This window comes from Budorcas taxicolor, chromosome 4 (assembly GCF_023091745.1).
Source record: "Budorcas taxicolor isolate Tak-1 chromosome 4, Takin1.1, whole genome shotgun sequence".
In the NCBI taxonomy this organism is placed as follows: domain Eukaryota; kingdom Metazoa; phylum Chordata; class Mammalia; order Artiodactyla; family Bovidae; genus Budorcas; species Budorcas taxicolor.
In genome coordinates, this window is record NC_068913.1 from 58,107,529 (window position 1) to 58,134,408 (window position 26,880).

At 42.3% G+C, this 26,880-nt stretch overlaps 2 protein-coding genes across 2 annotated transcripts in view; one reads left to right on the top strand and one right to left on the bottom strand.

Moving 5' to 3' along the window:
* The window catches only part of ZNF277 (zinc finger protein 277), a 141,673-nt gene extending 134,011 nt beyond the window's left edge, over positions 1–7,662 (bottom strand). The window contains exon 1 of the mRNA XM_052638994.1: positions 7,563–7,662. Coding sequence (XP_052494954.1) covers positions 7,563–7,653 — 91 coding nt within the window. The 5' untranslated portion in view covers positions 7,654–7,662. The remainder of the gene's footprint in view (positions 1–7,562) is intronic.
* A 733-nt stretch (positions 7,663–8,395) lies between these two features.
* DOCK4 (dedicator of cytokinesis 4) overlaps positions 8,396–26,880 on the top strand; it is a 467,343-nt gene continuing 448,858 nt past the window's right edge. Inside the window, exon 1 of the mRNA XM_052638395.1 lies at positions 8,396–8,876. Coding sequence (XP_052494355.1) covers positions 8,396–8,876 — 481 coding nt within the window. The remainder of the gene's footprint in view (positions 8,877–26,880) is intronic.

The window sequence follows — 26,880 nt, forward strand, 5'->3', positions numbered from 1 at the left end:
CCTCCTGCTCCCAATCCCTCCCAGCATCAGAGTCTTTTCCAATGAGTCAACTCTTCGCATGAGGTGGACAAAGTACTGGAGTTTCAGCTTTAGCATCACTCCTTCCAAAGAAATCCCAGGACTGATCTCCTTTAGAATGGACTGGCTGGATCTCCTTGCAGTCCAAGGGACTCTCAAGAGCCTTCTCCAACACCACAGTTCAAAAGCATCAAGGCTATGGTTTTTCCAGTGGTCATGTATGGATGTAAGGTGAAGTTGCTCAGTCATGTCTGACTCTTTGCAACCCTGTGGACTGCAACCTATTAGGCTTCTCCATCCATGGGATTCTCCAGGCAAGAATACTGGAGTGGATTGCCATTTCCTTCTCCACAGGATCTTCCCGACCCAAGGATTGAACCCAGGTTTCCCTCATTGGAGGCAGACGCTTTAACCTCTGAGCCACCAGGGAAGCGAGAGTTGGACTATAAAGAAAGCTGAGCACCAAAGAATTGATGCTTTTGAATTGTGGTGTTGGAGAAGACTCTTGAGAGTCCCTTGGACTGCAAGGAGATCCAACCAGTCCATCCTAAAGGAGATCAGTCCTGGGTGTGCATTGGAAGGATTGATGTTGAAGCTGAAACTCCAGTACTTTGGCCACCTGATGCGAAGAACTGACTCATTTGAAACGACTCTGATGCTGGGAAAGATTGAAGGCAGGAGGAGAAGGGGACAACAGACGATGAGATGGTTGGATGGCATCACTGACTTGATGGACATGGGTTTGGGTGGACTCCGTGAGTTGGTGATGGACAGGGAGGCCTGGCGTGCTGCGGTTCCTGGGGTTGCAGAGTCAGACACAACTGACTGAACTGAACTGGCCTGATCTCTTTTCTCATACTATGTTGCCTTTCTATAGTAACATAAGCTTTAGAACAAATTTATGTTTCAGGAAGGTCTGTTTCAGACCTCATCCAACGGAATTTAGTTACTATGAGACATCTTTCTAATAGTAATTGGACTAAAAGTTCTCTTTCAGTTACTGTGTGACCTTGTGCCACTTGCTCTTTGCACCAGTTTCCTCCTTTGTAAATAGAAAGGGGATAATATGAATATCTATCCCAGGGATGCTGTGAGAAAAAATAAGATCTCCAAAAGCATTTGAAACAGTACTTGGCACAATGACTGCTCAACAAATGTTAGTTACCATCATCATCATTATTATAATATCTCCTCTTAATATCCTAAAAGTTGGGCCCCATGTACATTTTAAAGGAAAACAAAGGATGTTCTAAAGAAGGCCCCTTCAGAACCTTACATCAAACCTAGCAGCTGTAATTCTTTTTCTTCCTTCATATGCTCTGGCCTGTACTTTCCAGGCCATCTGAGTATGTAAGGTTATTTGAGCTTCTTGCCCATGAGTCTAAATGTGGGTGGTGTATGTGTGAAGAGCTGGCAGCTGGGTGTGAGGGGGCAGCACTGGGCAGAGCTGAGAAAGGGTATAGAAGATAATACAAAAGGCTTTCAGAGCACATAGTTGCAATACCAGTACAGAGCACCAACAGACACTCTGACAAGCCCTAGGAATGCATGGGCAGCCTAATCAGTTATCACCACTACATTCCTAAGCTTCCCCTTGGTTACACCATAATTTGGATTGCTTCTAAGTAAATCAGAATGGGCAGTTTTACAGTTCAATTAGGCATATCTTTATACTTAATTCAACTGATATTTACTGATTTCCAACTTTATAAAAGGAAGTATATCAGTCTTTCATAAATATAAAATTCAATGAATAATCACAAACTCTGCAAGGTAGGTATTATTTATGTTTTCATAAATCTGCAATAAATCTACCATACACAGCTACTAAATGTCAGAATTGAAATTTAAATACAGTTTTTCCATGATAGGCTTTAGTCTTCCTTCCACTGTCATGTCAAATATATGAGACTGGACTCAAGCCTTAATTCTGAAAGATGACAACCTGTGGAAAACTGGGTAACGGCCACATAGATAATGGAATACAGATTTCCAGGTCTGTGTAGTAGTCCACTCAGTTATGAGTTCAAGGTTATAAAGGACAGATCTGAAGTATTCTTTCAAAAAAGTTTAATCATTATCTAAAAACTAACCCTTCACTTAAAAAAAGACTGAAAAACTATGCTAAAATGCTAACTGTGATTATCTCTGACCAAGTTGACACTTCATGATGATATTCTACATTTTACAATTAGTATTTTCACAAGCACACAACATCTACTCAGTTTTTTATTCTTCTTCAATTCCTCTGCCTAAAACAGCAATCATTTTAAGTACTTTGGATAAATTTCAAACAGATTCTAATCATCAGATTGCTACAGAATGTTTACTACACACAGTTCTGATAAGCACTGGATGTATAAAAATAAAATAAGACACCTCTTACCCTCAAGAAGTTCACAGTCTACTGGTGTAGACAAAATTGCCAACAAATGATGAAAACCTATTATGTTAAGTGTGATAATGGAGATTTGGGAAGGGAAGCAGGGTGTCTGACAATGAGGCTGGAAACGTCAATTAAGAACCTTAAATGCAATGCATTAGAGTTACACTGAAGATGTGAAGTGAAGATCCATGAATACATTTGAGTTTTGGAAGGCGGATTAAGAACAGCAAAATCAAGGATCAGTGAGATCAATATGAAGGTTTTGCAATCATCCAGGCTAGAATTCAGTTCTGGTCAAACATTTATCAAACACTGACAAGGTGACAAGAACAGGGTCAAGCAGACAAAAACAAGACATGGTTTTGGTCCCAAAAGCAGAGTTTGGAGCTTGGAGGATATGCATTGTAAGTCCAAAGAAGCATTATCCTGATCATCGTCTACTGGGCATGCATTTATAGGGAAAAAAGTTGACTCTATCAGAATGCTACAATATGAAAGCACAGATTAACTGTCAGAAGAAATCACCTCCATCAGAAAAATTTCCCCAGTAATCTCCCCAAAGTTGGTTTAAAGCTCAGCATTCAGAAAATGAAGATCATGGCATCTGGCCCCATCACTTCATGGGAAATAGATGGGGAAACAGTGGAAACAGTGTCAAACTTTATTTTTTTGGGCTCCAAAATCACTGCGGATGGTGACTGCAGCCATGAAATTAAAAGACGCTTACTCCTTGGAAGAAAAGTTATGACCAACCTAGATAGCATATTCAAAAGCAGAAACATTACTTTGCCAACAAATGTCCAACTAGTCAAGGCTATGGTTTTTCCTGTGGTCATGTACGGATGTGAGAGTTGGACTGTGAAAAAAGCTGAGCTCCAAAGAATTGATGCTTTTGAACTGTGGTGTTGGAGAAGATTCTTGAGAGTCCCTTGGACTGCAAGGAGATCCAACCAGTCCATTCTAAAGGAGATCAGCCCTGGGATTTCTTTGGAAGGAATGATGCGAAAGCTGAAACTCCAGTACTTTGGCCACCTCATGTGAAGAGTTGACTCACTGGAAAAGACTCTGATGCTGGGGGGGGTTGGGGGCAGAAGGAGAAGGGGACGAGAGAGGATGAGATGGCTGGATGGCATCACTGACTCGATGGACGTGAGTCTGAGTGAACTCCGGGAGTTGGTAATGGACAGGGAGGCCTAGCGTGCTGCAATTCATGGGGTCGCAAGAGTCGGACATGCCTGAGCGACTGAACTGAACTGAACTGAACCTCCCCAAATGTGAGAAATGTTGAGTGTATTTTATCTGTTCCCAGTTTTCGGGAAAAACATGAAGTTCTAGTCACTGTTCGAATGTTTGGAAGGTGGTAGTGTGTACGATCAGAGGATTCCCTGATGGAAGATGGAGTCTGGTACACAGACCTCAGGGAAGGTGTCAGTCACACCATCCTGCACACCACAAAGTGACTCATTCCAGCAGAAATCTTGCACAATTGCTAGGGTTTCTATAAAAAGACTCCATAGTCCCTTCTGTCCCAGAATATTAAACACACAGATTGACATTTTAATTAGAATTAGAGGGAAACCACTTAGTTTTCAAGAAATTAAAGATTTTTACAGGGAAAGACATAACTGATAGCCGAACTGGCTGCTTAACAAAAAATATGAATATACATACTTTTAACATCTGTAGTTTCACCCAAAATTTGTATCACACTTCATAGACTTTGCAAAGAATGTGGATAAAGTCACACGATACATGGGTTATCAAAGGAATTTTTAACGACAACTTTACCTTATGACTTAAAAACCAATCATTAGTGAGACTACTGGGCAGTCCTGAATCAGAGTGAAGAATTCTTTTCTGGTACAGATAGCAAATTCACTGCTCAATACTTTTGTTGAAAATAAACTGGAATCTAAAATTATGCTTTCCATCAGATACTCAATTCACTCTAATAGTCATCTAAACATTGATCCTGAATGAATGATGGTCATCACAGTTTTGTAAGGATCTGGAGAAAAGGATATTCATATTATTACTGGTGGGAATGTCTACTCACCATTGAAGGGGAAAATCTGACATCTATCACAATTATAAACGTGTCACATTTGACCTAATTTCTCAAGAAATATACACCCAGTGGACAAAAATATGTATGTAGAGCTGTTCACGACATTAGTGAAAAACTAAAGCTACACTTACATGTTCATTAACGGAGGAATGGTTAACATATGGCGCATTCATATCATGGAATACTACGGACACAGTCTTTAAAAAAGAATGAAGGAGCAGATGTACTGACATGGAAGAATGTCCATAATAGAACACTGGAAGAAAGAAGGTGGCAGAGCTTTAAGTTTACACTGAATGATCCTTTTTTATTCAAAAGAAATCAAAACCATATAGATGCGTGTCATACATAAAACTTATTGAAAAGAATACTTACCAAACCCCCAAGAATTGTTACTTTGGGACTGAGACTGTGTGGTGCAAGAACTTTTACTTTTTTACCTTACACACCTCTGAACGGTTTGAACTCTTGATGATTAAATGTTTTATAATTTTAAAATGACTAATGTATTTAAAAGTCACACAATGCTTTTGAAAGGCATAGCCCATTTTCTTTTTTATGAGTTACTTGGTGAGATAAATTTACCAAAGATTGCACCTTCAAATGTTAAACAAGTAGCCTTTTGGAACTTTGAGAATCTGGAAAATCGTTAGTATGTTACTATAAGATAAGAGTTGACTATGTGGCATATCCCAAAATGAACTGTTTAGGGTATGAATATAACAAAATATTTAAGAATGGAGCTTACTAAAAATTTCTCCAAAGAGGTACTGAAATAATTTCAGAACTAGGGGTTTCACTGAAGTGGGAAGAAGTAGCACTAACTCTGTGCTAAGACAAAATTTATGACTAAAAGTCAATTTAACCATGAAAGCACAAAGCAAGAAATTAACAACAACAAAAAAACAATGACAAGGATGAAGAACCAAATTTAAGCCTCAAACCACATTTGTTATGTCAGGAAGTTAGAAATGAGCAACAAGGGAGGCCTGGCTGAAAGGGATGCAAGCTGGAGCTCATAGATATGCTACAAAATAACCAGAGACTTTTCAACTCTGGCACATGTGCCCTAGGCACACAGTGAGTGGATACAAAATAAACAAGGGGCTTCTCCAAGTAACCTTAGGCACTTAGGAGCCCAGTAAGGGCTCATGAACTTTCTACATCTAATCATAACAGACTGAATTATGAGAAGACAGAAACAACATAGCCTGCTGTTACATAACTTACAATTGTCAATCAGCCTTGAGTATATGCCTATTTGCATTCCCTTTCATTGACTGGTGGTGGGTACAAGTTCTACTTTGCACACACCATAGGCAAAAGGAAGACACTGGAAGTATGAAAGTGGGATATCAAACAGGATCAACAGGAAGGAAGAAGGGAGCTCCCTTGGAGTCAGTCTGCTCCCATGTTTTAGGAGTGTCTGTCTAAAAAAAGATCTGTCTGCTTGAGCCAAACTGAACTGTAACTTGTCTGTTATTCTGTACCCTTTCGTCTATCACTCTTAAGTTTTTGGTGTGACAAGACAAGAAACTAGGAAGAGAAATAAACTGACCTAACAGAAAAAACATCAACAGACTTCCCTGGCAGTCCAGTGGATAAGACTCTGAAGAGGGCAGAGTTTCCACTGCAGGAGACCTAGACTGGCTCCCTGGTCAAGGAACTAAGCCCCTGCAAGCTGCATGGTGTGGCCAAACAAAACAGAAATCAAAAGGAAAAAGACAAGTAGCTGTGTTAACTTATGTATGAGCCCAAAAAAGAAGGGAGTAAGGTTGGTGATACACAGACTATAAGGATACAACTATGACAAACTAGACAGTGTATTAAAAAGCAGAGACATCACTTTACTGACAAAGGTCTGTCTATGGTTTTTCCAGTAGTCATGTATGGATGTGAGAGTTGGGCCATAAAGAAGGCGGAGGGTCAAAGAATTGATACTTTCAAACGGAGGTACTGGAGAAGACCCTTGAGAGTCCCTTGGACTGCAAGGAGATCAAACCAGTCAATCCTAAAGGAAATCAACCTAAAATATTCATTGGAAGGACTGATGCTGAAGTTCCAATACTTTGGCCACCTGATGCAAAGAGTTGACTCACTGGAAAAGCCCCTAATGCTGGGAAAGGCCGAGGGCATGAGAAGAAGGGGGCAACAGAGTATGAGATGATTGGATGGCATCAATGACTCAATGGACATGTGTTTGAGCAAACTCAGGGAAACAGTGAAAGACAGGGAAGCCCGGAGTGCTGCAGTCCATGGGGATGCAAAGAGTCGGATAGGACTCATTGATAAATGGATAGATGATAGATGGATAGAACAACAACAAAAGAAAGGGGCTAGGGATTCTAAAGATAACCTCCTCTGCAGCTTTCAAAGTTTTATTTTTGCTCTCTATACTGGGTCAGAAGACAACCTGAAAGTGAAGCAAAGCCAAAGTAGCTGTGATGACTTTCTTTGAAGCCATGACTACAAATTACCATTTCCTTTCCTATTACTCTAAGGACCCAGAGTTTGGGAAGATCTCCTAGGCTCTACATTCAATCCTGGAGAACGCCCGGGGCAGTTGACAGGGGAAGAAGCTGTGAGAGTCATACAGACTTTCCCTTCAGAGGCTGCTCCAGCCAACAACTGAGAAAAATCTGTAGAGTGACCAACCAGTTTGCAAATGGAAATCCGCTCGAACCCAAATAAAACCTATCTCTCGAGGCCAAACCAAGCAAACCGAGGCGAGGGTAGACTACCGGCGAGGAAAGAGGACAGCTAATTCCAGAGTTACACTCACACACGCGCAAACCTAGACCCACGCCCACTCGGCAGCGAGAGTAAAGGTGGGAGCTCCAAACGTAGGACAGAACCCAGGGAACTTCCTTGGCTGAGGATAAGGCCATTTCATCCCATTTTCTCTTCGCTCCCAGACAGTCTCCAGCAAGTAGCCTCCTCCCACCCCCTCCTGTCCCGCGGGGCTCCACCCGTGGCCCCTTCGCGCTCAAGTGGCCTTAGAGCTGAGGTCCGTCCAGCAGTCAGCTGTATTCCAGGTTGGAGAGAAACGAAGACAAAAAACCATTTGCACCTCAGAGGCACCGTACTCACCCTCATAGCTGACACCTCTGGCTCCACCACGGTTGCCATCACTGTCCTCCTCCCCTTGGGTAGCAGCCCCCTGGGTCTTGGGAGCAGCCATTACTCGGCTGAGGGGAAAAAAAAAAAAAAAAGGGCCGCAGAACAGGCGCGGGACCAATGGAAACGCGATTGGAAACGAATTCCCCACTGACGCGACTTTTCCTCCACGCCCACTCCGCGCCGTCACGATCTGGACCAATAGAACGTGGCGAGCGGGACGTAGTCCCGCCCCTAGCCGCTAACTCCCCACCTCCTTCCGGGATGGAGCTGTTGCAGAACTACAGTTCCCAGCGTGCCGCGGGGCGCTCGGCAGGGAGGGCTAGAAGAGGCGCTGACGGGCGGGGGTGCGCCGGAGAGTGCTCCGGCGTGTTCGCTTAGTTCAGTGAATCAGAACAATGACTGCGCCTCTGGGTTCCCGGGAGCGCGTCGGAGGACTCTGAGCAGCCACCGCCGGCAGAGCTGCGGGCGGCGCAGCCTCGGCCGCGCGGTGTCAACGCTGGGCTCGGGAGCCTTCAGCGTAGACCCTGCCCAGCGACCGCAGCCCGCGCGGAGCCGCGGGGCTCCAGCGCTGCAGCCACTACTCGGGAGCTGTGCATTGTTGTGAGCCGGAGAAGGGGCGCGGGGATTACAAAGCCTGAAGACCCCGGACCCCTGTTTAGCCATGTGGATACCTACGGAGCACGAGAAATACGGCGTGGGTGAGTCTCCGCGGGGCGAAGTTTTATTCTACTCTGGTCCTAGCCCGAGCGAGTGCGAATTTCGCGTCCTTGCCCCCGTGCCCCTCTCGCTCAGCCCGGCTGCAAATGCCTAATTCTGGCATCGCGCTGCGGGTTAGGGGCTTTGCTCAGCCACCTCCTGGCAGAGGGTTGCGCCTCGGGGTCTCGCCCCTCAACGCCGGATGGGAGCTCTCGGCATGGGTTCCCGGAGGGAGTGCCGGGACGGCTGAGGGGAGCGCGCGGCCAGCCCGCCTGCTGCGGGCTCTGCCTGCGGAGTTTGGAGTGGCTACCGGGTGTGTGTGTGTCAAGTTGGAAGAGGAGAACGGACGGCTTTTCTCTCCCTCCTTCTCCTTTACCTTAAAGAAAGCAAGGGCTGCAACGACTTCCCAGGGTGGAGAGGGAGACAACAGTCGCGGAGAGAGAACATCCCCAAAACAGAAGGGAGGCGCAGAACCTTCCCTCTGCCTTCCACATTCCCGGAGTGCGGAATGTGGCACCGTCCTCAGAAGAGCCGCTCTGACAGTCCGGCCCGAGCCTTCCTCCTCCCTCCCATCCCGGGTTACCCGGTGTATGTGTGCGCGCTCGGAGAGGCGGTGGGGCGGGGGTTAGTAAATTTCAACATCTGCGCCGCTCTGCTCTTTGGTCTTTGGAGGGGAACGGGTATTTCAGCAATGTTTTTACTTCTGACCACCCTCTCTGCTCATGGTGGGGGTGGTGCTGGAGGACAGCTGTGGAGTGTTAATGGGGAGAGAGACTCCGCTAGCTTGGGTCTTCGAGGCAACGAGACAGCTTTTAGGAAAGATTACCCTGACACGGGTGTTAGGAGAAAAAGGAGCAGGGTAGCGCTCGCTGTTCTGTGTAAAGGTGAACAACAAAGGACATTAATATTGACGGATGAATACAGGAGTCTCCCTTCCTTTCCCTCCTCCCATTTCAGGCGGATTACAGTTCCCGTTTTTGTTGTTTGATTTCAGCTGGGTCGCCCCTTGACAGTTACTCCTTTTAGGTTGCGACTATTAAAAAGGAAGGCTCTCTGACAAGCCTGAAGCAGCCAAATACAATTATAACCTCTGAGAAGGTTTGACAGAGAAAGTATTATCATATAATACTTAATATATAGTATTAAGGAAACATAATATATAGTTTCCTATAATGCCCTGTCCTGCTTATTGGTTTACTTTTTAAAAAATTGGGTGTAGATCTAGTGATTTAGATGATATGTAGGTATCTGCTTATGTTCTGCTTGTGTTCATTTTCCTGTAATTTAAAAAATCTGGAAAGCCTTTCGAGGGAGTCATAACTACAGGGGATATTTTTTCCCCCCCAACTTCACCTGGGGATAGGACTTTGGAGTGTCCAGAAGGGGCTGTATGATAGAACAAAGTCATTCCCCTGTATTATATGAGCTTTCATTTTGGATTTTGACTGGTCAGCAAGACAATAGTTTGCCCAGGACCCACCTTTGGGAAGGAGTTCCAGTTTTCCCTGTCTTTGAAGTGTAAGGGGAGCCTTTATCAGGTGCTTAACTGGCAAGGAGTAGATGTTTCCTTCTCTTCACCTGCCTCATTTTTGGGGGTAGATTACTTCTTATTAGGAAGAGACGTTGTTTTTGCTGATTGTTGAGGACGTGGAGTGTCCCCTTGTCACCGGCTTAGCACTCAGTGCAGAAACCACAGACATGGCCAGCAGCAGTGTCCCGCTTGGAGTTGATCCCAGATGTTGCTTTCTTCCAAGTGTTAAATTATACAGATTATGGATGGGATTTATTTTCTTGATTTCTTTATGTGCCAGGTCACAGCTGGGGTGCTGGTATCGATTAGATCCTCTCTCGTTTTTCTTTTGCAAGCTGTGGGCAGAGGATTAAAACACACTCTGGGATTTCCTGGAATGGCAAACCGGATGTTATCAGTCAAGTGTTTGGGGCTGCAGCAGACACCTCGCCTTTGGATGGTTGTGATTTGGTTGCAGAGTAGGGGATGTAAATGGGTGAGCACACATTTGGAGAAAGGTGGGATGAGATGAGAGGTGAAAGCAGAGGGCAGGGATCTGTTGTGCTCATTTATGCAATATAATACAGCATTGTTAACATCTTTTATTATTAATTTTTGAGCATTTGGCTTATGAAATGCTTAGCTGTTTTTTAGACTCCATCTGTTACACGTGTGTGTGGTGAAAATTTTGCAGGGATTTTAATGAGTGGACTTATTTCTCACCACAGAAAGGAGTATTTGTAGCTGCTTATACTGAGCAACTAAAACACACATGCGCTACGTTTTGTTTTTTTTTTTTAATAAACTTGGTTACTGTATGTGCTTTTCTTTCTAGTTTTTTATAAATACTCAAGAAAATTTATTTTATGGGCACAGATGTTTTGCTGATATCAGGTGTAGTAGTAAATTGATTTCCTTATTCTTTGATATAAACCTGTAAGTTTGAATGCTTGAAGTTTCCATGCACATTGTATATTTCTAACATACTTATCTCATTATCTATGAGAGAATTATGTATCTTTATATATTATTGTTTCAGTCTCAAGCAACCTACTATAAATATGGACAAAGTTACTTAAATTTCATACCTGTAGTAAGGTGTATCAGAGATAGGAATTCCTTTTCAAACCTAATGTGTGGGCACTATCCCATCAATTTAATTGATGAATGGTTTTAAAACAATGCATACTTAGTCATATATCTCAGTGTTCTAGGGTAGTAGACAGGTATAGTGATTAAACTAAAGTTCTGAGTAGTAAGGAACCTTTTCTCTTTGAAAACGTGTTAATAGGCACAATTGTAGGCATATTTTATCTTGGGAGAGTCTGTTTAGCTCTTGGTCTTAGTCAAGACAGTGCTTGCTGCCAGTTGTGTGACCTAAGGTAAGTCACTTAACCTTCCAGGATCTCAACACACAGTCGAAGAATAGCCAAGGTTCTGCTCAGTATTAATTCTGTGGAGTTCTTCCAAACAAGTGTGTCCTTCGGTTAGGAAGATATTTCCATTGTGTTGAGATTGTTATGAGAAAGGCACTTTTGCTGTGACACATCCCACATGGTTTTCAACGAAGATCACAGGTAAGCAAAAGCTACCTGGCAGGCTGCCAGAACCAGGCTGATTCAGGCTGTTTGATTCTCTCTCTCTAGCAGGAACTCTATGGGCAGTGACTAAAACATTCTTGATCACCCCCTGACAACTTTCCTCATGCTATCTGCCTTCTATACATCCTCATCTGTCACAGTCCCCGTCCCCTTCCTCAAAGTGATGGGAATTAGTCATAGAGAAAGTTAAGGCCATTGCAGATCTATTTCTACATTCATTTGCCCAGCAGGCATGCGTGCAGCATTCCCAGGTGAACCCATGAGCCTTTGTGAGCTGCAAACTGAGCCTCTCAACCGGGCCAGATGTTTTACATTTGTGAACCTGGTTAGGCTTAGAGGGGTAATGTGGGCTGATTGATCAGTGCAAAAAAATCCCTAAGGCTTACAGGAAACAAAACTCAGAACAAGCTGATCTGAAGGTCACAGATACCATTTAAAAAATGAAGGGTCATCATAGCCATATCACTGAGTCTTCACAAACATTCCTGTCTTCAGTTTATCCTAAAGTGGTTTTTTAAATCATCTAAGTATGAATTCAGGTTTCCTATTTGGCTCAGTGGTAAAGAATCTACCTGCCAAGCAGGAGATGTGGGTTTGATCCCTGGGTCGGGAAGATCCCCTGGAGAAGGAAATGTCAACCCACTCCAGTATTGCCTGGAAATCCCATGGACAGAGGAGCCTGGTGGGCTACAGTCCATGGAGTCACAAAAGAGTTGGCAATGACTTAGTAACTAAACAATAGCAAAGTAGAAATTCTGTTCCTTTTTAAAGTCCTTTCTATTTTTATGGGGAGAGGTACCATCTCTTATTTACTCAGAATCTTTAGAATGTCTTTTCCTTCAGAAGCGTGCTTTATTGGTAGCCAGAGTTGTGAGGAAGTGTACCTTTCGTCTTAGCCGTTTCCAATTTTGTTAGCTGGCAGTCTTGAGATGTTTCTTATCTTGTGGTACCATGATGTGTGCAGATAACATGTGTAGCTAGATAAAGATGTGCTGCCTGGAATTGTTTGTGGCATTTAGAGACTGGTACAGGATTCTAAACTTTCAGTGGGAAGCAAAGAGCAGTGATTTATACCTGCAAGTAAAGTATCACTGAAGGGCTGTGCAGACAGTGAGATGGCAGCTTACATTCATGATCTGGCCTCCTCTGGGAATAGCCTGTAAACATATCCCCCTTTCGGTCATTCTCATAAGTGATGATTCTTTCATAAGGCCCCACAGTGACACTGAGATACTGCCTTTCTTCTTTAGTCTTATTTTTTTCCCCAGAGGGTGTATAGTCAGAACTACAAAGATATTATAAAAATTTCAAGAAACTTAAGGATTTCCTGTCTCTAGCTCTATTTTTTTTAGGAGACTACATTTGCAGAATTATCTTTGATACAGTATGTCCAAGTTCTAGCACAGTGATTTTGTGTTGTGATCAGATACAGCAGAGAAACATTAACTCTAAGGAACCTAGCCATAATGCTGTAACCTTAACATATTAATGCAATGTTTTATAGTTAAAAAGATGTTGTGAAATTATTTTATTTGCATCTACTCTCTGAAGTAGAATACTTTCCATTTAAGAGATGAAGAAACAGCTTCACAGAGATTAAATGACTTATAGGCATGCGTTCGAGATATTGCAGGTTTGGTTCTAGAACATTGCAGTGAAGCAAAGTATCACGATAAAGTGAATCACACAAATTTTTTGGTTTCCTAGTGCAAATAGGTTATGTTTACACTATATTGTAGTCTTCTAAGAGTGCAATAGTGTTATGTTTAAAAAACTAGGTATATGCCTTAATTTAAAAAGAAAAACAGCAAGTAAATAAATAGAGAAATCGCAAGCCATCGTCCGACAATGCAAGGTTGCTACACACTTTCAATTTGTAAAAAATGCAGTATCTGTGAAGCATAGTAAAATGAGGTACTCTCCAGCAGTGAATTTTGATATTGTTTAACTGTCATCCATAATAGGAAATTCATTTCATTTCCTGACACCAGCGCCACTCAGGACCACCCTACACACATACAAGTGAAACAGTATTTACTCATACTTTCTGTGATCTCCTATTCTTTTTCATTTAAAAAATGCAGACATACAGCACTCAAATCATTATATTGTACACCTGAAACTAATAGAATGTTGTATGTCAGGTATGCTACAATAAAATAAATTTATTTATAAACTTTAAAAGATTGTCACTAACTTTACTTAATGACTCAGTGGGTCCTGACTGATCGTTTGAATAGCACTGCTCTAGATACCTCATTTGTGATACAGGAAGCACTGGAATTTAGGCCTTGTTGGGTTTCTAGTTAAGTTCATTCATTATGTTGTTTTTTGACAAATATGTGTTTGTATTTAAACTTAGACTTTAATCATACTTTTGTCTTCTAATATAAGTCAGTTTGTCTTTTTATATAATATTTCTCATTAACTATGGAACAGGTATCCAAACCATCACATGCATTGCATAAATTGTTTCTTTTAGGTTACCTGTGTCTTTCTGCTAGAGTCTTTTTGACAAGGGCTGGGATCAACTGCATAATGACCAATTTTGGATTTATATATATATAAAATTTCCTTTGACAATGATCTCTGGGCACTACAGCAGAAGAATGAATCTAATGAGCTGTTAATTTCTTGCCAATTGAAGGGTTACCCACACCATTCTTTTCCATCCTTCTATGTATTGCTGATCATTATTAGAAGAAACAAGGCAACTCATGTAACTTGTTTTCTTAAAAACATAAACTGGTAAGCTTATTTGGTCAGAGTATATATAATACTAAAGAATAAATAAGTAATGTCCCCCAAGCTATTTTTATTTAAGCACTATAAATGTACTTAAGGAACAACTGTTTTACTCTTTGGCATTTAAAAAAAAATGTGTGCTAAGATACACTGGATATTTACTAAGTAAGAATCACCAAAAATAGTGTTAATGCCTTTTGGTGACAGAGTTGCAGTAAAACTGATATGCCCTACTGGCTGTATTAAATATTAACGTGATCCTTTTGGAAATGAAGGTGTATGTATAAATATGTAAAATAGGCTTTGTGGAGCGCTTGCTTTTCACCAAGCTTTGTTCTGAGAGCTTGTCATGTGTTTTCTGTCTAATCCTCGTGACAGCTCCATAAGGGAAGGTTCAGTTTTCATTCATTTTACAGGAAACTGAGTCATAGAGAGGTTAAGTAAGTTGTCTAAGGTCATGCAGGAAGTGGTGGAACTAGGATTGGAACCTCAAAAGTCTTAGAGTGTGCTTTCTTAGCCACTCTGCTGTGTTGCCTAACATTATGGTCAAAAGCAGGAGTTTGAATCAGTAATTCCACCCATCAAAGTCTGCATGAAAAAAAAAAAATCAATAGTGGCAAAACACTTTATGCGCAGTTATTCCTTGCCATGTGGTCTGTGAAACAACATCAGTTCCAATATAGGAATAGTTGAATCACTTTTGATTATCAGCACAGCAGAATACTTATGGTCATAAAATGAAAGGCTTCTATAAATAATGCTATTTCTAAAATACATTCCAGGAGACCTTTCAGGCAGTGCAGGGGTTAAGACCTAGCCTTCCTGGGGATACAGGTTCCATCCCTGGTCAGAGAGCTAAGATCCCACATGGCTTGCAGCCAAAACACCAAAACATAAAACAGAAACAATATTGCAACAAATTCAGTAACAACTTTCAAAATGGTCCATGTTAAAAAAAAAGTTAAATAAAATACCTTCCATGTACCTAGTATCAGGTGACAAAATAAATGAAACATGGATAGTGATTGAAATTCCATAAAATGCATAGTATTATAGAGAAGATGGTAGTTAACGTGTAGCATATAGAGATGTAGTCAGTAATTAAACACAGGTGAGAATTGTTAGAATATAAAGATTACCAGCAAATTCTTTTTTAAAAAATTCCTCCTGGTTGGAAATATGAGCATTATGAACCTTTAAGGCATGTACATTGTTGCTTCTGGATGATGAAGGTGACATAAAGGTGACCTAAGAGAGAGTATTGCAGTAGATGAGGTTAAGAGATAGGTTCCTGAACCAGGTGAGCAGTCCTGCATGGTGGAATGTGGATAAATCTAAGATGTTTGGAAGATGGAAACAGCCGGGTTTATCACTGAATGTGAGGAGTTAGGGGAAGGAAGAAGTTTCCGATGTCTTCCTGATTTCTGGCTTGGACAAGTTGGGGAACATAGATTGTTGTTTTTCAGTTGCCAAGTTGTGTCCACCTGTTTTGTGACCCCATGAACCGTAATCCACCAGGCTCCTGAGTCCATCTAGTTTCCCAGCCAAGAACACTGGAGTGAGCAACTTACCATTTCTTTATCCAGGGTATCTTCCCGACGCAGGGATTGAACCTGAGTCTCCTGCATTGGCAGATGAGTTCTTTACCACTGAACCACCAGGGAAGCCCCAGGTGAACATAGGTGCCATTCAACAAAAGAGACGTTTTTGCAGGTGGGGCTGGTTTATAGCGTAGGATTAAGAGTTTTGTTTGGCTTCCTAGAGTTGGCCATCCCCATCAAACATTCAGGTGGCGATATCTGCATAGACAAGAATAGGAGAGAGGTTATAGACTAAAGAGCATGAGGAGAGAGTCATTTGATTTAGGTGTGATAGCTGAAGCGATCCACTTTATTAATTGTTTTGATTTTGATTAAGTAGTCCGCTTGTCGAAGTTTTAAAGTGATAGAGCCTGAATTTTCCAAGAGCAGTCATCTCAAAGCACTTTATTAATATGGATATCTGGGGACTATAAAATAAGAACGATTAGCTGTCATGTCGAGTTGGTAGGAAGCTAGATTTCATGTTTTTTTCTTGCTTCCCATTGGTGCATTGCCTGGTTAAGGCATAAGTTACTTCTGTTTCTCTGACAGTTCTTTCTGAAGCAAATGTCTCATGCCAGATTTTGCATGTTTGTGAAATTTCCCCAGCAGGATGTTGAAAAACAGAAACCACAAACAATATTTCAACAAACATGATTTATATATCCCTCAAACAGCATCTAAGTGTATATACACATCTGGAAATGGGAAAATGCTCAGATACCCAAAGCAATGTATTTGTGGATACAGACTGTGTGTGTATGTGTGTGTGGTAAATATGTAATACATCTTAGGAACCACAAGGTCAGATTTAGAATTCTTAAAGTTACACCACTGTACTTCTGAACAAAATATGTGATTTGAAGTGAGGGATTCCAGCTTATGATAGCTTTATGTTCCTTTTTCCTAATGTAGCCTGTCATAACCTCCCACTGAAATACTGATAGATGGACACAAAGAGGCAGACATTAATGATATTAGAAGTGAAGTCTGACAGAAAACCAACTGCCAAATTAAGGAGCAGTTTCTCCAAGGCAGGTGCAACTACATTGGGAAAACCGGTTGGCGGCTTCCCTCTGCTTTCCCTCCTTAATAGAGAAGCTTCAAGGACCTCAGTGACCTGGGCAGGGAGACCCATTGCCCCTCTCTACTATCACCAAGTTTGAGGCCAGGTCAATACCTTCAACATGGTGTGTGTCCTTCACCACCTGAGGTATCTCTAATCCCTCGCATTCCATCTCATCTTTGCATGAGAGATGACCATGTGTAGAAACAGCTGGGACAGGAAGGTGGGTGAGTGGAAAGGCGTCTTTGAGGACACTCTTTTGGCTTTGACAGGTGTACGTACTGTGGCCTTCATACAAAGTGTGATTTCATGGGCACCTATGAAGTACTGCAGTAACAAGGCATGCTGGATATTATATTGATAGTTTTGCTTGCAGTCTGTTGGGTACAGAGGAAGAAGTGATGGGATAAGAGATAATCTCATCTTAATTGCTGTAAACCATGGTGCGGTTTCCCTGGTGGCTCAGACCATAAAGATTCCACCTACAGTGCATGAGACCTGGGTTTGATCCCGGGGTCAGGAAGATCCTCTGGAGAAGGGAATGGCTACCCATTCCAGTACCCTTGCCTGGAGAATTCCATGGGCAGAGGAGCCTGGTGGGCTACAGTCCATAGGGTTGCAAAGAGTCAGCCACGACTGAACGACTGTACTTTCACACTTTCACACATGGTATAGGATGGAGGGCTTCCCTGGTGGCTCATTTGGTAAAGAATTTGCCTGCAATGCCTGGAGAATTCGAGGGACAGAGGAACCTGGCAGGCTATAGTCCGTGGAGTTGCAAAGAGTTGGACGCGACTTAGCAACCAACAGTTTTCCATGGTACAGGATGGCTTATCACTGAGAACTTGGATTGGAGCTGTGCACCTCTTCCAGGAAGGAAGACTTGTAAGTGGGACGGAAGATACTCCTTTATGTTTAGCCCTGGCTTTGGTATTGCAGGGAGGTTCAAGACTCAATTTGCATCAGTCGGGATCACATTTGTGTTCCTATCGAAGAAGAAAAGCAACTAAATCCAGAAACAGGCATCTGTCACTCTGTAATGAACTCTGTAATGTCACTCTGTAATGAACATGGCTGCTTCTCAGCTGGGGAAGAAGAGAGAAAGCATAACATTGACATAGAAGGCTTTGGGAAATTGCCAGTCACACTTGTGTATTTGTTTTCCACCCCCATTCATGACCCCTGTGTGTGTGCCAGAAAGAGGAAGTTGGTGGGATTGAGGCTGGCGAGAACCCTTCTGGTTATGAAATTTGCATGTCTTCTTGGGTGAATTTGATAACCATTCCTCCCCCAAGTTGTGAACTGTTTTCTTAAACCAAGCAATTGATTGTTCCATTTTATGTTAGTGTTAATTGGGCATTTTAAAAATAAAGGTAATCTATTATTGTTTTGTTTTGTTTTGGCTGTGCTGCACAACATTTGGAATCTTAGTTTCCTGACGAGGATTCAAACTTTCTCCCCCTGCTTTGGAAGTGTGGAGTCTTAACCACTGGACCACAGGAAAGTTATTTCTCTAAACATGTCTCCCTGAAATCTTTAAGCAGAAATGTAGAGAATAGGTGTTTTTTTCCTCCAAAAATGAAAAAGATCATCTCTGCCTTGGTGCCCAGGGGTGGACATGTTCGGGGCCGTGGGCATATATTTGTGTGTTGTTATTGTTTAGTCGCTCAGTAGTGTCCTACTGGTTTGCCGCCCCACAGACTATAGCCTGCCAGGCCCCTCTGTCCTTGAGAGTTCCCAGGCAAGAGTACAGGAGTAGGTTCCCGTTTCTTCCTCCAGGGGATCTTCCTCACCCAGGGATCGAACCTGTGTCTTCCTGTGTCTTTTGCACTGCAGGTGGATTCTTTACCACTGAGCCACCTGAGAAGCCTGAATTTGTATGAGACAACTAAAAATAGCCCTAACCCAGGTCCTGGAGAAAACAGTACTCACTATCCTGGGGAGAGGAAGAAACCTGTTGGCCTTTCTCGAAGGATGTCCAGAATGGGTTGAAGAGTCTGGGGGGCCTCCATAATAAGCTTAGGGTTTCACCAGGCTCTCAATGAAACAAGAAAATCCAAATATGCATAAGCAGTTCTGTAAAGAGCCAAAAAAAGAAAAATATCTGAGAGTTTTCTCCAGAAATGTGGATGATGAACACTAACAACAAGGTATGAGGATTCCTATAAAAACTTTGCATACAGGTATAAGTCAGCCCTTAGCCCCTTTCTTAATTTTTTTCCCCAGGAGAATCATATTTGTATTAATTCCATCCTACATTTCATTTAATATTCCCATTCATAGTTTATATAAATTGATTCAGAAAACCAACCATTTACGTTCTTGGCCCCAAGTTAGAAGAGGAAATATTATGTATAAATTATGTAAAAATTATGGTAATTAGTTTTAAAATGAGAAAATTCAAGAAGTGAAGAATTGGGATACAAAGTTACATATTGCGGTGTTGTTAAAACCAATTGTTGCCATTGAGAGGTGGCATTTTTTTTAGACTCTCTACTTTTTAATAATTTTTAAAAGTTAACATGAATTTCTTTTGTTGTAATCAGGAATAATTATATAAACTGTTTTATAAGCTGAGCATTATTTCCTATATAGAGTTTTCCTCTCGGTGCAAATTGAGTCTGGAAGGCTTGAATTTAGTTTGTCACTTATGTCTTAAAATTTTTCTGTTTCAAAGTGGGGAAAAAAAAAGTTTTGAAGTGGCTTTCCTTGCTATAACCTGCTTGATTGCTTGTGATTTTGCTGCTTTGTTCATTTCCTAGTAGTCACAGAATGGTGTTATCAGATGGCTGTGGGGTACAAGTTTTGGAAAAGAGACCCAATTCCTCTTTGAGAAAGAGCTTCAAACAAATTTGTCTAAGATAAAAAATACTGTTCTTTCCAAGAAGTGTTTGTTTAGGAGATGAATGTTAATGTCACTGCTCACTTACCATTGTTCTGTCAACTCCCTCCAGTGAGAATGTGAGTCCTGGGATAATTTATGCAAGAGAAATTGATCAATGTAGAGGGTCAAGAACTTGAAGAGGTTTTATTTAGCCATTATGGGGGATAATTGCTTCTTTATGGTGTTATGGACTAGATGTTTGTTGTTGTTCAATTTCTCAGTCGTGTCCGACTCTTGTGACCCCATAGACTGCAGCATGCCAGGCTTCCTGTCCTTCACCATCTCCTAGAGTTTGCTCAAACTCATGTCCATTGAGTCAGTGATGCCATCCAGCCATCCTGTCCTCTGCCGTCCCCTTCTCCTCGTGCCCTCAATCTTTCCTAGTGTCAGGGTCTTTTCCAGTGAGGTGGCTCTTCGCATCAGGTGGCCAAAGTATTGGAGCTTCAACTTCAGCATCAGTCCTTCCAATAAATATTCAGGATTGATTTCCTTTAGGATTGACTGGTTTGATCTCCTTGCAGTCCAAGGGACTCTCAATAGTCTTCTCCAGCACCACAGTTCGAAGGCATCGGTTCTTTGGCCCTCAGCCTTTTTTATTGTCCAGCTCTCACATCCATACATGACTGCTGGAAAACCATAGCTTTGACTATACGGACCTTTGTAGGCAAAGTAATATCTCTGCTTTTTAATATGCTGTCTACGTTTGAATATTTGTGTCTCTCCAATATTCTTATGCTGAAACTCTAACACCCAGCCTGGTTGTATTTGAAGAAAGGAGGAGATTAAGGTTGAATGAATCATGAGGGTGGAGCCCTGTTCTAATTGGATCACTGTCATTATAAGAAGAGACCCTAGAGAGCTTGCTAACTCTCTCCAGGAATTCAAGCATGCATGTACCTAAGAAAAAGCATGTGAGGATATGGTAAAAAAAAGGAAACTACCTGTAAACCAGAGAAAGAGCCCTCACCAGAGATTGATCAGGCTGGACCTTGATCTAGGACTTACAGCCTCCACAACTTCAAAAAAATAAATTTCTGCTGTTGAGCCACCCAGGTTATGATATCTTACTATGGCAGCCTGAGCTGATACAATGGCTTAGAGCAGTTTTAGGCACTGTAGGAAGAGGAACAAAGAAAATAGAAGCAGAATCCTGGACCTTTGTGTAAGACATGTCATCACTGTAGCCCTTTTCTGTGGTCTGAGATCTAACTCCCTTAGTCTGCCCTTGGAAGCACAGAGTTAATTGAGTCACTGTTTGATGATGTTTATCTACCAGTAACTCCAGGAATGTGTTTATTTGAATAATGGCATTTATGTAGAGTTGCTCATAGCATATTAAGTCATTAAATCACCTTGGGTTCTTTCAAAGAAACCAGTAAAAGTAGGGTCTTGAAATGAGTCATTTCTCGCTGCTATAATTATTTATGAAAAACTCAGGTCAATAAGTTTAACTGTCTGGGTTAGCACTTAGAACAGGTTGTTGAAGTTTTACTATATTGAATTTGGTTGGAGACATCACTTCAAGTGTACTTTGTTTTTGAAAAGCATGCTTGGATCTAGTACATACCAAGTCCCTAAGGGTAATAAATAATGTTAGGTTATTTTTTTTTCCATTTTCTGTCCTTAAGTGTGTGTTTCCTGATAGCAGATACTACATCCTGTTAAGAGTGTCACATTTTTTTTTCTTTAGTGATGATAAATATAAAGGCATATCCTGTGACACATTGATGGAAAAATTTATTGGGTGTGCCTGCTGTCTATAAGGTATTGTGCTAACTTTATGGCGGCATATGAATAGGTATAGAACTGAGTCCCTGGACAAATAACGAAGCTAGAAATATTTCTTAGTTTTCTATTTAATTTTCATAAAACATTTTTTTCAAGGTATGTGTTATCTTTTTTCTTTTTTTTTAAATTTACTTGGTAATGCTCCACGCTCAGTCACTCATTCATGTCCAACTCTTTGCGACCCCATGGACTGTAGCCTTCCAGGCTCTTCTGTCCATGGAATTTTCCATGCGTGAATACTGGAGTGGCTTGCCATTTCCTATTCCAGGGGATCTTCTCAACTCAGGGATCAATCGCATGTCTCTTTCATCTTTTGCACTGGCAGGCCAGTTCTTTATCACTAGGATCACCTGGGAAGCCCCAGGTGGGCTTAGTAAGGCAGTGTATAAATATATCAGAGAGAAATTAGTGTGAAGCTTAAGGCATATTTTCCCTCAAGCTTTAAAAGGAAGATAAGGACTCGAAATGGTGATGCTATTCACTTGTGAGCCTTAGGAAATAGCCTCAAGGAGGGAGTGTCTCATATCCTGGATAACTCAGAACTTATCCAGAAGAATAGAAGGTTCATTTTAAGATACTCCCTGCACAGTGAGTCACCAGCTGTTGAGACTGTCCAGTATAAACACCTGAGTGGAGCTGTACTTTAAATAGCTGGAAAACCTTCTTCCTCTTCCTACTGGGTAATTTCCACTTTCCCCTCCCCCCAACCTTGGACTCATTCTTGTCACCTAAACAATGTTAAGTATCTTGGACAATGGGTTGTCTTTTTTTGTGATTTCCTTCTAAGACTGGACAGAGGAAGGAAGATGGATTCAGTATTAACTAAGAGTGGGTACTGTGTCCAACTTACTCAGTCTTGTGCGACTTTGTGACCCCATGGGCTGTAGCCTGCCAGGCTCCTCTGTCCATGGGATTCTCCAGGCCAGAATACCAGAGTGGGTTGCCATGCTCTTCTCCAGGGGATCTTCCCAACCCAGGGATCGAACCCAGGTTTCCTGCATTGCAGGTGGATTCTTTAATCATCTGACTTACCAGGAAGAGTGGGTCGGCAGAGAAAAATCCAGCCTCAAGATGCATGTTTTCCAGCGGTTTGGCCTGTGTGATTGGTGCCATGTATGCACACTGAAGCCTTAGCAAACCTAGAGGGGCAAGTATTTGTTCAAGGTGACTGACAGAGATTTGGATACAAAGTCCAAGTCTGAAGCCTGTGGCCTCTCTGCGAGCAGAATCTGTGGTCAGAATCTGGAGGCCTAGCCCCTGGCTTTGGGTTCTCTAGACAGTGATGGAGAAATTGCTCACAATACCGTACTTGTTGTATAAGATGCTGGCTTCCAATAGTATATGAAATAAGCATCTGCATTGTCTTTTTACCGCAGCCTTAGCCGCAGGTGGTCATGGTCAGCCCCTCCTGTGCTGCTGTGCTGCCTGCCTGTGGGTGGGGCACATGGAGCCCAGTTGTGCTGGAGGGGCCTTGAGGTGGGTCAGGAAATGGCTGGGTACCAGAAGGTTTGGGGAAAATATGGGGGCCGAGAGCCAAGCACCAAACAAGGCTGCATGATAGGAAGGAAGTAAAAGTGTGCATCTGTGAGTGGGGATGGACCTTGGCCAAGTGTGACCAGGACCAAGGAAGAACTCTGGAGTAAAATGCAAGTTCTCAGTGATGGTGGGACTCAAAGAAGGAGAGCTAGCTGGGAGGGAGGGCTGATCAGCATTGATTGGAACAGCCATGGAAACCCTAGTCTTTGAGGCTGGTGGTTCTGATATTGGAAGGTCTCGCTTTGCATGGACCTGGGCCCCATCCATTCTCAGAGAAGCCTCGTCCTGCTGGGCTGAGGATCAAATGCCATGAGTAACTTGGGTGCGCTGGGTAGGCACCCCTTGTGTGGGCTACTGTAATAGCCTCATTTGTCGCCTACTTGTAGTCCCTTCTTTCTCTAGCACATGCCTTGAATTTTAACTGCAAGTGATCTTTTCTCTAGGCCAAATTTGTTGTACTTCATTTGGAAACACAAAAACAAATACCTGTAATGTTTCCTGTGCAGTCAGGATAGAGTCCAAAGTCGAATGCACATCAGGCCCTTCCTGAATTGGCCCTCAGTCGCTGTCCAGTCCTGTACTGGGCATTTCTTCCCCCGCACTCTGAGCTCCATGCTAAGGGACTAGGTAGAGCTTTTCGGAGGTGCCGAGCTGCGTCTGGACTCTTGGTCTCAGCACTTGGCTTGCACTCAGCCTGGCTGGTCCATCCTCCTTCAGAGCTTTACCTGGGAAACCTAACTAGGGTGTCTCTTCTCTAAAAGCTCCTACATCTGACTCCTCCTGGCAGAAACGAAAACCGTTCTTTATTCCACATCTGTGCCTGCAGCTGCCTTTCCCAGGGCTCCTGTTACTATCATTTGAAACCGTCTACCCCTGCTACAGGCTGGGGAAGCCCTCGGTGCTGTTCTGTCCATTTGATTCCCTGGAGGGTAGCGCAGAGCTAGCTTTTAATAGGCTCAGTAAGTGGTGAATCAATGAATAAATGGTTTTCTAGTCCATTCAGGCTGCTCCAACAAAATTCTGCTGCCTGGGTGGCTTATAAACACCAGCAATTGATTTTTCACAGTTCTCAAGCCTGGGAATCTGCAGTTGGGGTGCTCACCTGGCTAGGTTCTGGAGAAGGTCCTCTTTGGGGTTGTGGACTTCTCAATGTCTCCTCACATGGTGGAAGGGATCAGGGAGCTCTCTGGGGTCTCTTACAAGAGCACTAATCCCATTCATGAAGACAGGGTCTTCATGATATAAGCACCTTCCAAAGGCCTTGCCTTCTAATACCATCACATTGGGCATTAGGATTTCAACCTGTGAATGTAATGGGGACACAGTCCTTGAGACTGTAGCCAATGAGTTCCTTGGAGGAGGGAGAAAACTAAGCTCAGTATGTTGTAGTTTCTTGTTGAGTTTATCTGTCAGGTTGTCCAGAGTGTATAAACAAGGCTTTGAGGAAAAGAGGTCAAACAGACTAATCATGGCCTGCCCCCTACATCCTACAGGGCTGATCCAGAGGAGACAAGTAACTGCCAGAGAAGTGACAGAATTTGTCAAAAGTATTTAAAATTACCTACAGAAATTCTGAAGCATGGGGCCGGCATAGTTCTGTTTGTTCTGTGACCATATAAAATTGCCATCCAAAAATCCAGATGGAGAATAAAAACCAGAAAGTTGTGAGTGCTATTTCATAAAGAAACCTACTGCTAACCACTGAACTCCATGGAGACAGGACTGGATCCTGTAGTATTTTCTGTTCTTAGTGTAATAAATGGTAATTTATGATAAATTATAAAAATTTTATTTGAGTCACTAGGTGAGTGATGGTTGCTCAGTCATGCCTGACTCTTTGCAACCCCATGGACTGTAGCCTTCCAGGCTCCTTTGTCAGTGGAATTCTCCAGGCAAGATTACTGGAGTGGGTTGCCATTTCCTTCTCCAGGGGATCTTCCTAACCCAGGGATCCTGCATTACAGGAGAGCCTTTACCATCTGAGCCACCAGGGAAGCCTTTGAGTCAGTATGCACAAATTTTTAAGAGTGTTTATAAGTCAAGTTGTCATGGTAAAATGGCTTGGATTACACTTAAATACCAGAAGATGCTCAGGCATATCTGTTTTTTACATGCTTTGCTCACCATGTTCCAGTCAACTGTAGACAATTCTCTGGCGAACAGTGTATCTTAGACATTCTTAGTGCTTCTTCCAAGTTTGGGGTGCTTTTCCAACTTCTAAGTGGTTCAACTGTGCAACAAAAATTTCCTACGTCTGCTTTTTCAGAATAAGAGTATCCTGAGATTGCAAGGCAAGGCAAGCTACTATCAAAAGACAGAAACAAAACTGTTATCAAATATGCAACTAGCCATTGGCAAGAAACATCATTTTTCACTCTACTGTGCAACAAAAACAAAATATAGAGATATGTGGCATGTTGAAGAGAGAGACTACAGTTATCATTTATAACTTCCTATATAAAATTTTTGTTTTCATGGGAACAGCCTTATTCATTATAACTTTTTATTAGAAGCCATCTGCCATGTCCCATGTGTTGTATTGCAGGACATGCTCTGTACAAGGTGTCTGGGTTTGGGAAAGTCTCAGCTGGGGAGGAGCGATGTCCTCTTTCTGATCTGCATAGTGGAGCGATATGGGCTCATGGGAACCCTGATCAGTGTCCTCACTGACTGATTTGATGTGTGTGTGTGTGCATGCATGCTCAGTCATGTCCAACCCTTTGTGGTCCCAGTGACTGTAGCCCAGCAGGCTCCTCTGTCTATGAAATTTTCCAGGCGAGAACACTGGAGGGGGTTGCTGTTTCCTACTCCAGGGTATCTTCCCGACCCAGGGATCGAATCTGTGTCTCTTGTGTCTCCTCCATTGGCAGGTGGATTCATTACCAACTGTGCCACCTGGGGAGCCTTACTGAGCAGGTAAATGTTTGAAAATATAAACTTATTAGGATAAAATGCTGAGTTTATTGATGTTAGCTGTTGAGGTTCTATTTAAGAGCTCATTTAAAGAAAAAGAAACAGGAAAACTTTTCTCAGAAAACCAAAAATTGAAAACCATTGACACAGCGGAATGCTTTGACATGAGACTGGAGTATTTCAGGTAAATTTCAGTTACAACAGGCTTCATAATTCCTGTCGGAATTCTTCTGGTGAAGCTCACCTCTTTCTGCTTTGATTGGCGGTAGAGAGAAATCTGGTTTGGGGTTAGGAATTGTCATGGAATTATTGCATTTTCCAGAGCACATTTGCCATGTGGCACAGTTTGCACCATTTATATTGATGTCATAAAGCTCTTCATGTCTGAAAAAGCCGTTTGATACCATCATGCTATAAACTATGTACTTACAAGTTTGTCTTATGAAAGTAAGAGCTTAGGGTTCTAATTTTGGTTCCTCTATAATAGTTTTCTGAACTGTAGGAAAGCATTTCTCTCTTAGGGCCTCTAAAATTATAGAACTGAATGAGGTGGTTTTCAAGTTTGCTTGAAATTCATTGTAAGTTAATTTCCTTGGCCTGTCATTTGGCTAGAGATCAGTGGAACTGTCTGGAATATTCTGTATCTGAAATGTTTCGGTTTGTGTTTAGGTAACTGAAGGTGAAGTGTGTGTGATACTTGCTCTTTGTAGTGGTCTCTTCTGCCAGACAGTTACTCCCTGTGCAGCCTTGTGTGTTTCCTGATGCTCTTGGGCAGTTCTCTGTGGAATTGGGTTCTGTGAATTTGGCAAGTGTTTATAAGTATCATATAAAAGCACTCTATTCCCCTGTCTTTCTGTCTCTACTAAGGCATTGCCAGGTTTATTAACATACTCATTTGAATATACTAAACTCCATACTCCCTTTTTGAATTGCAGTGTACCAATTCATAGAGAGCAGATTGGGGAAGGA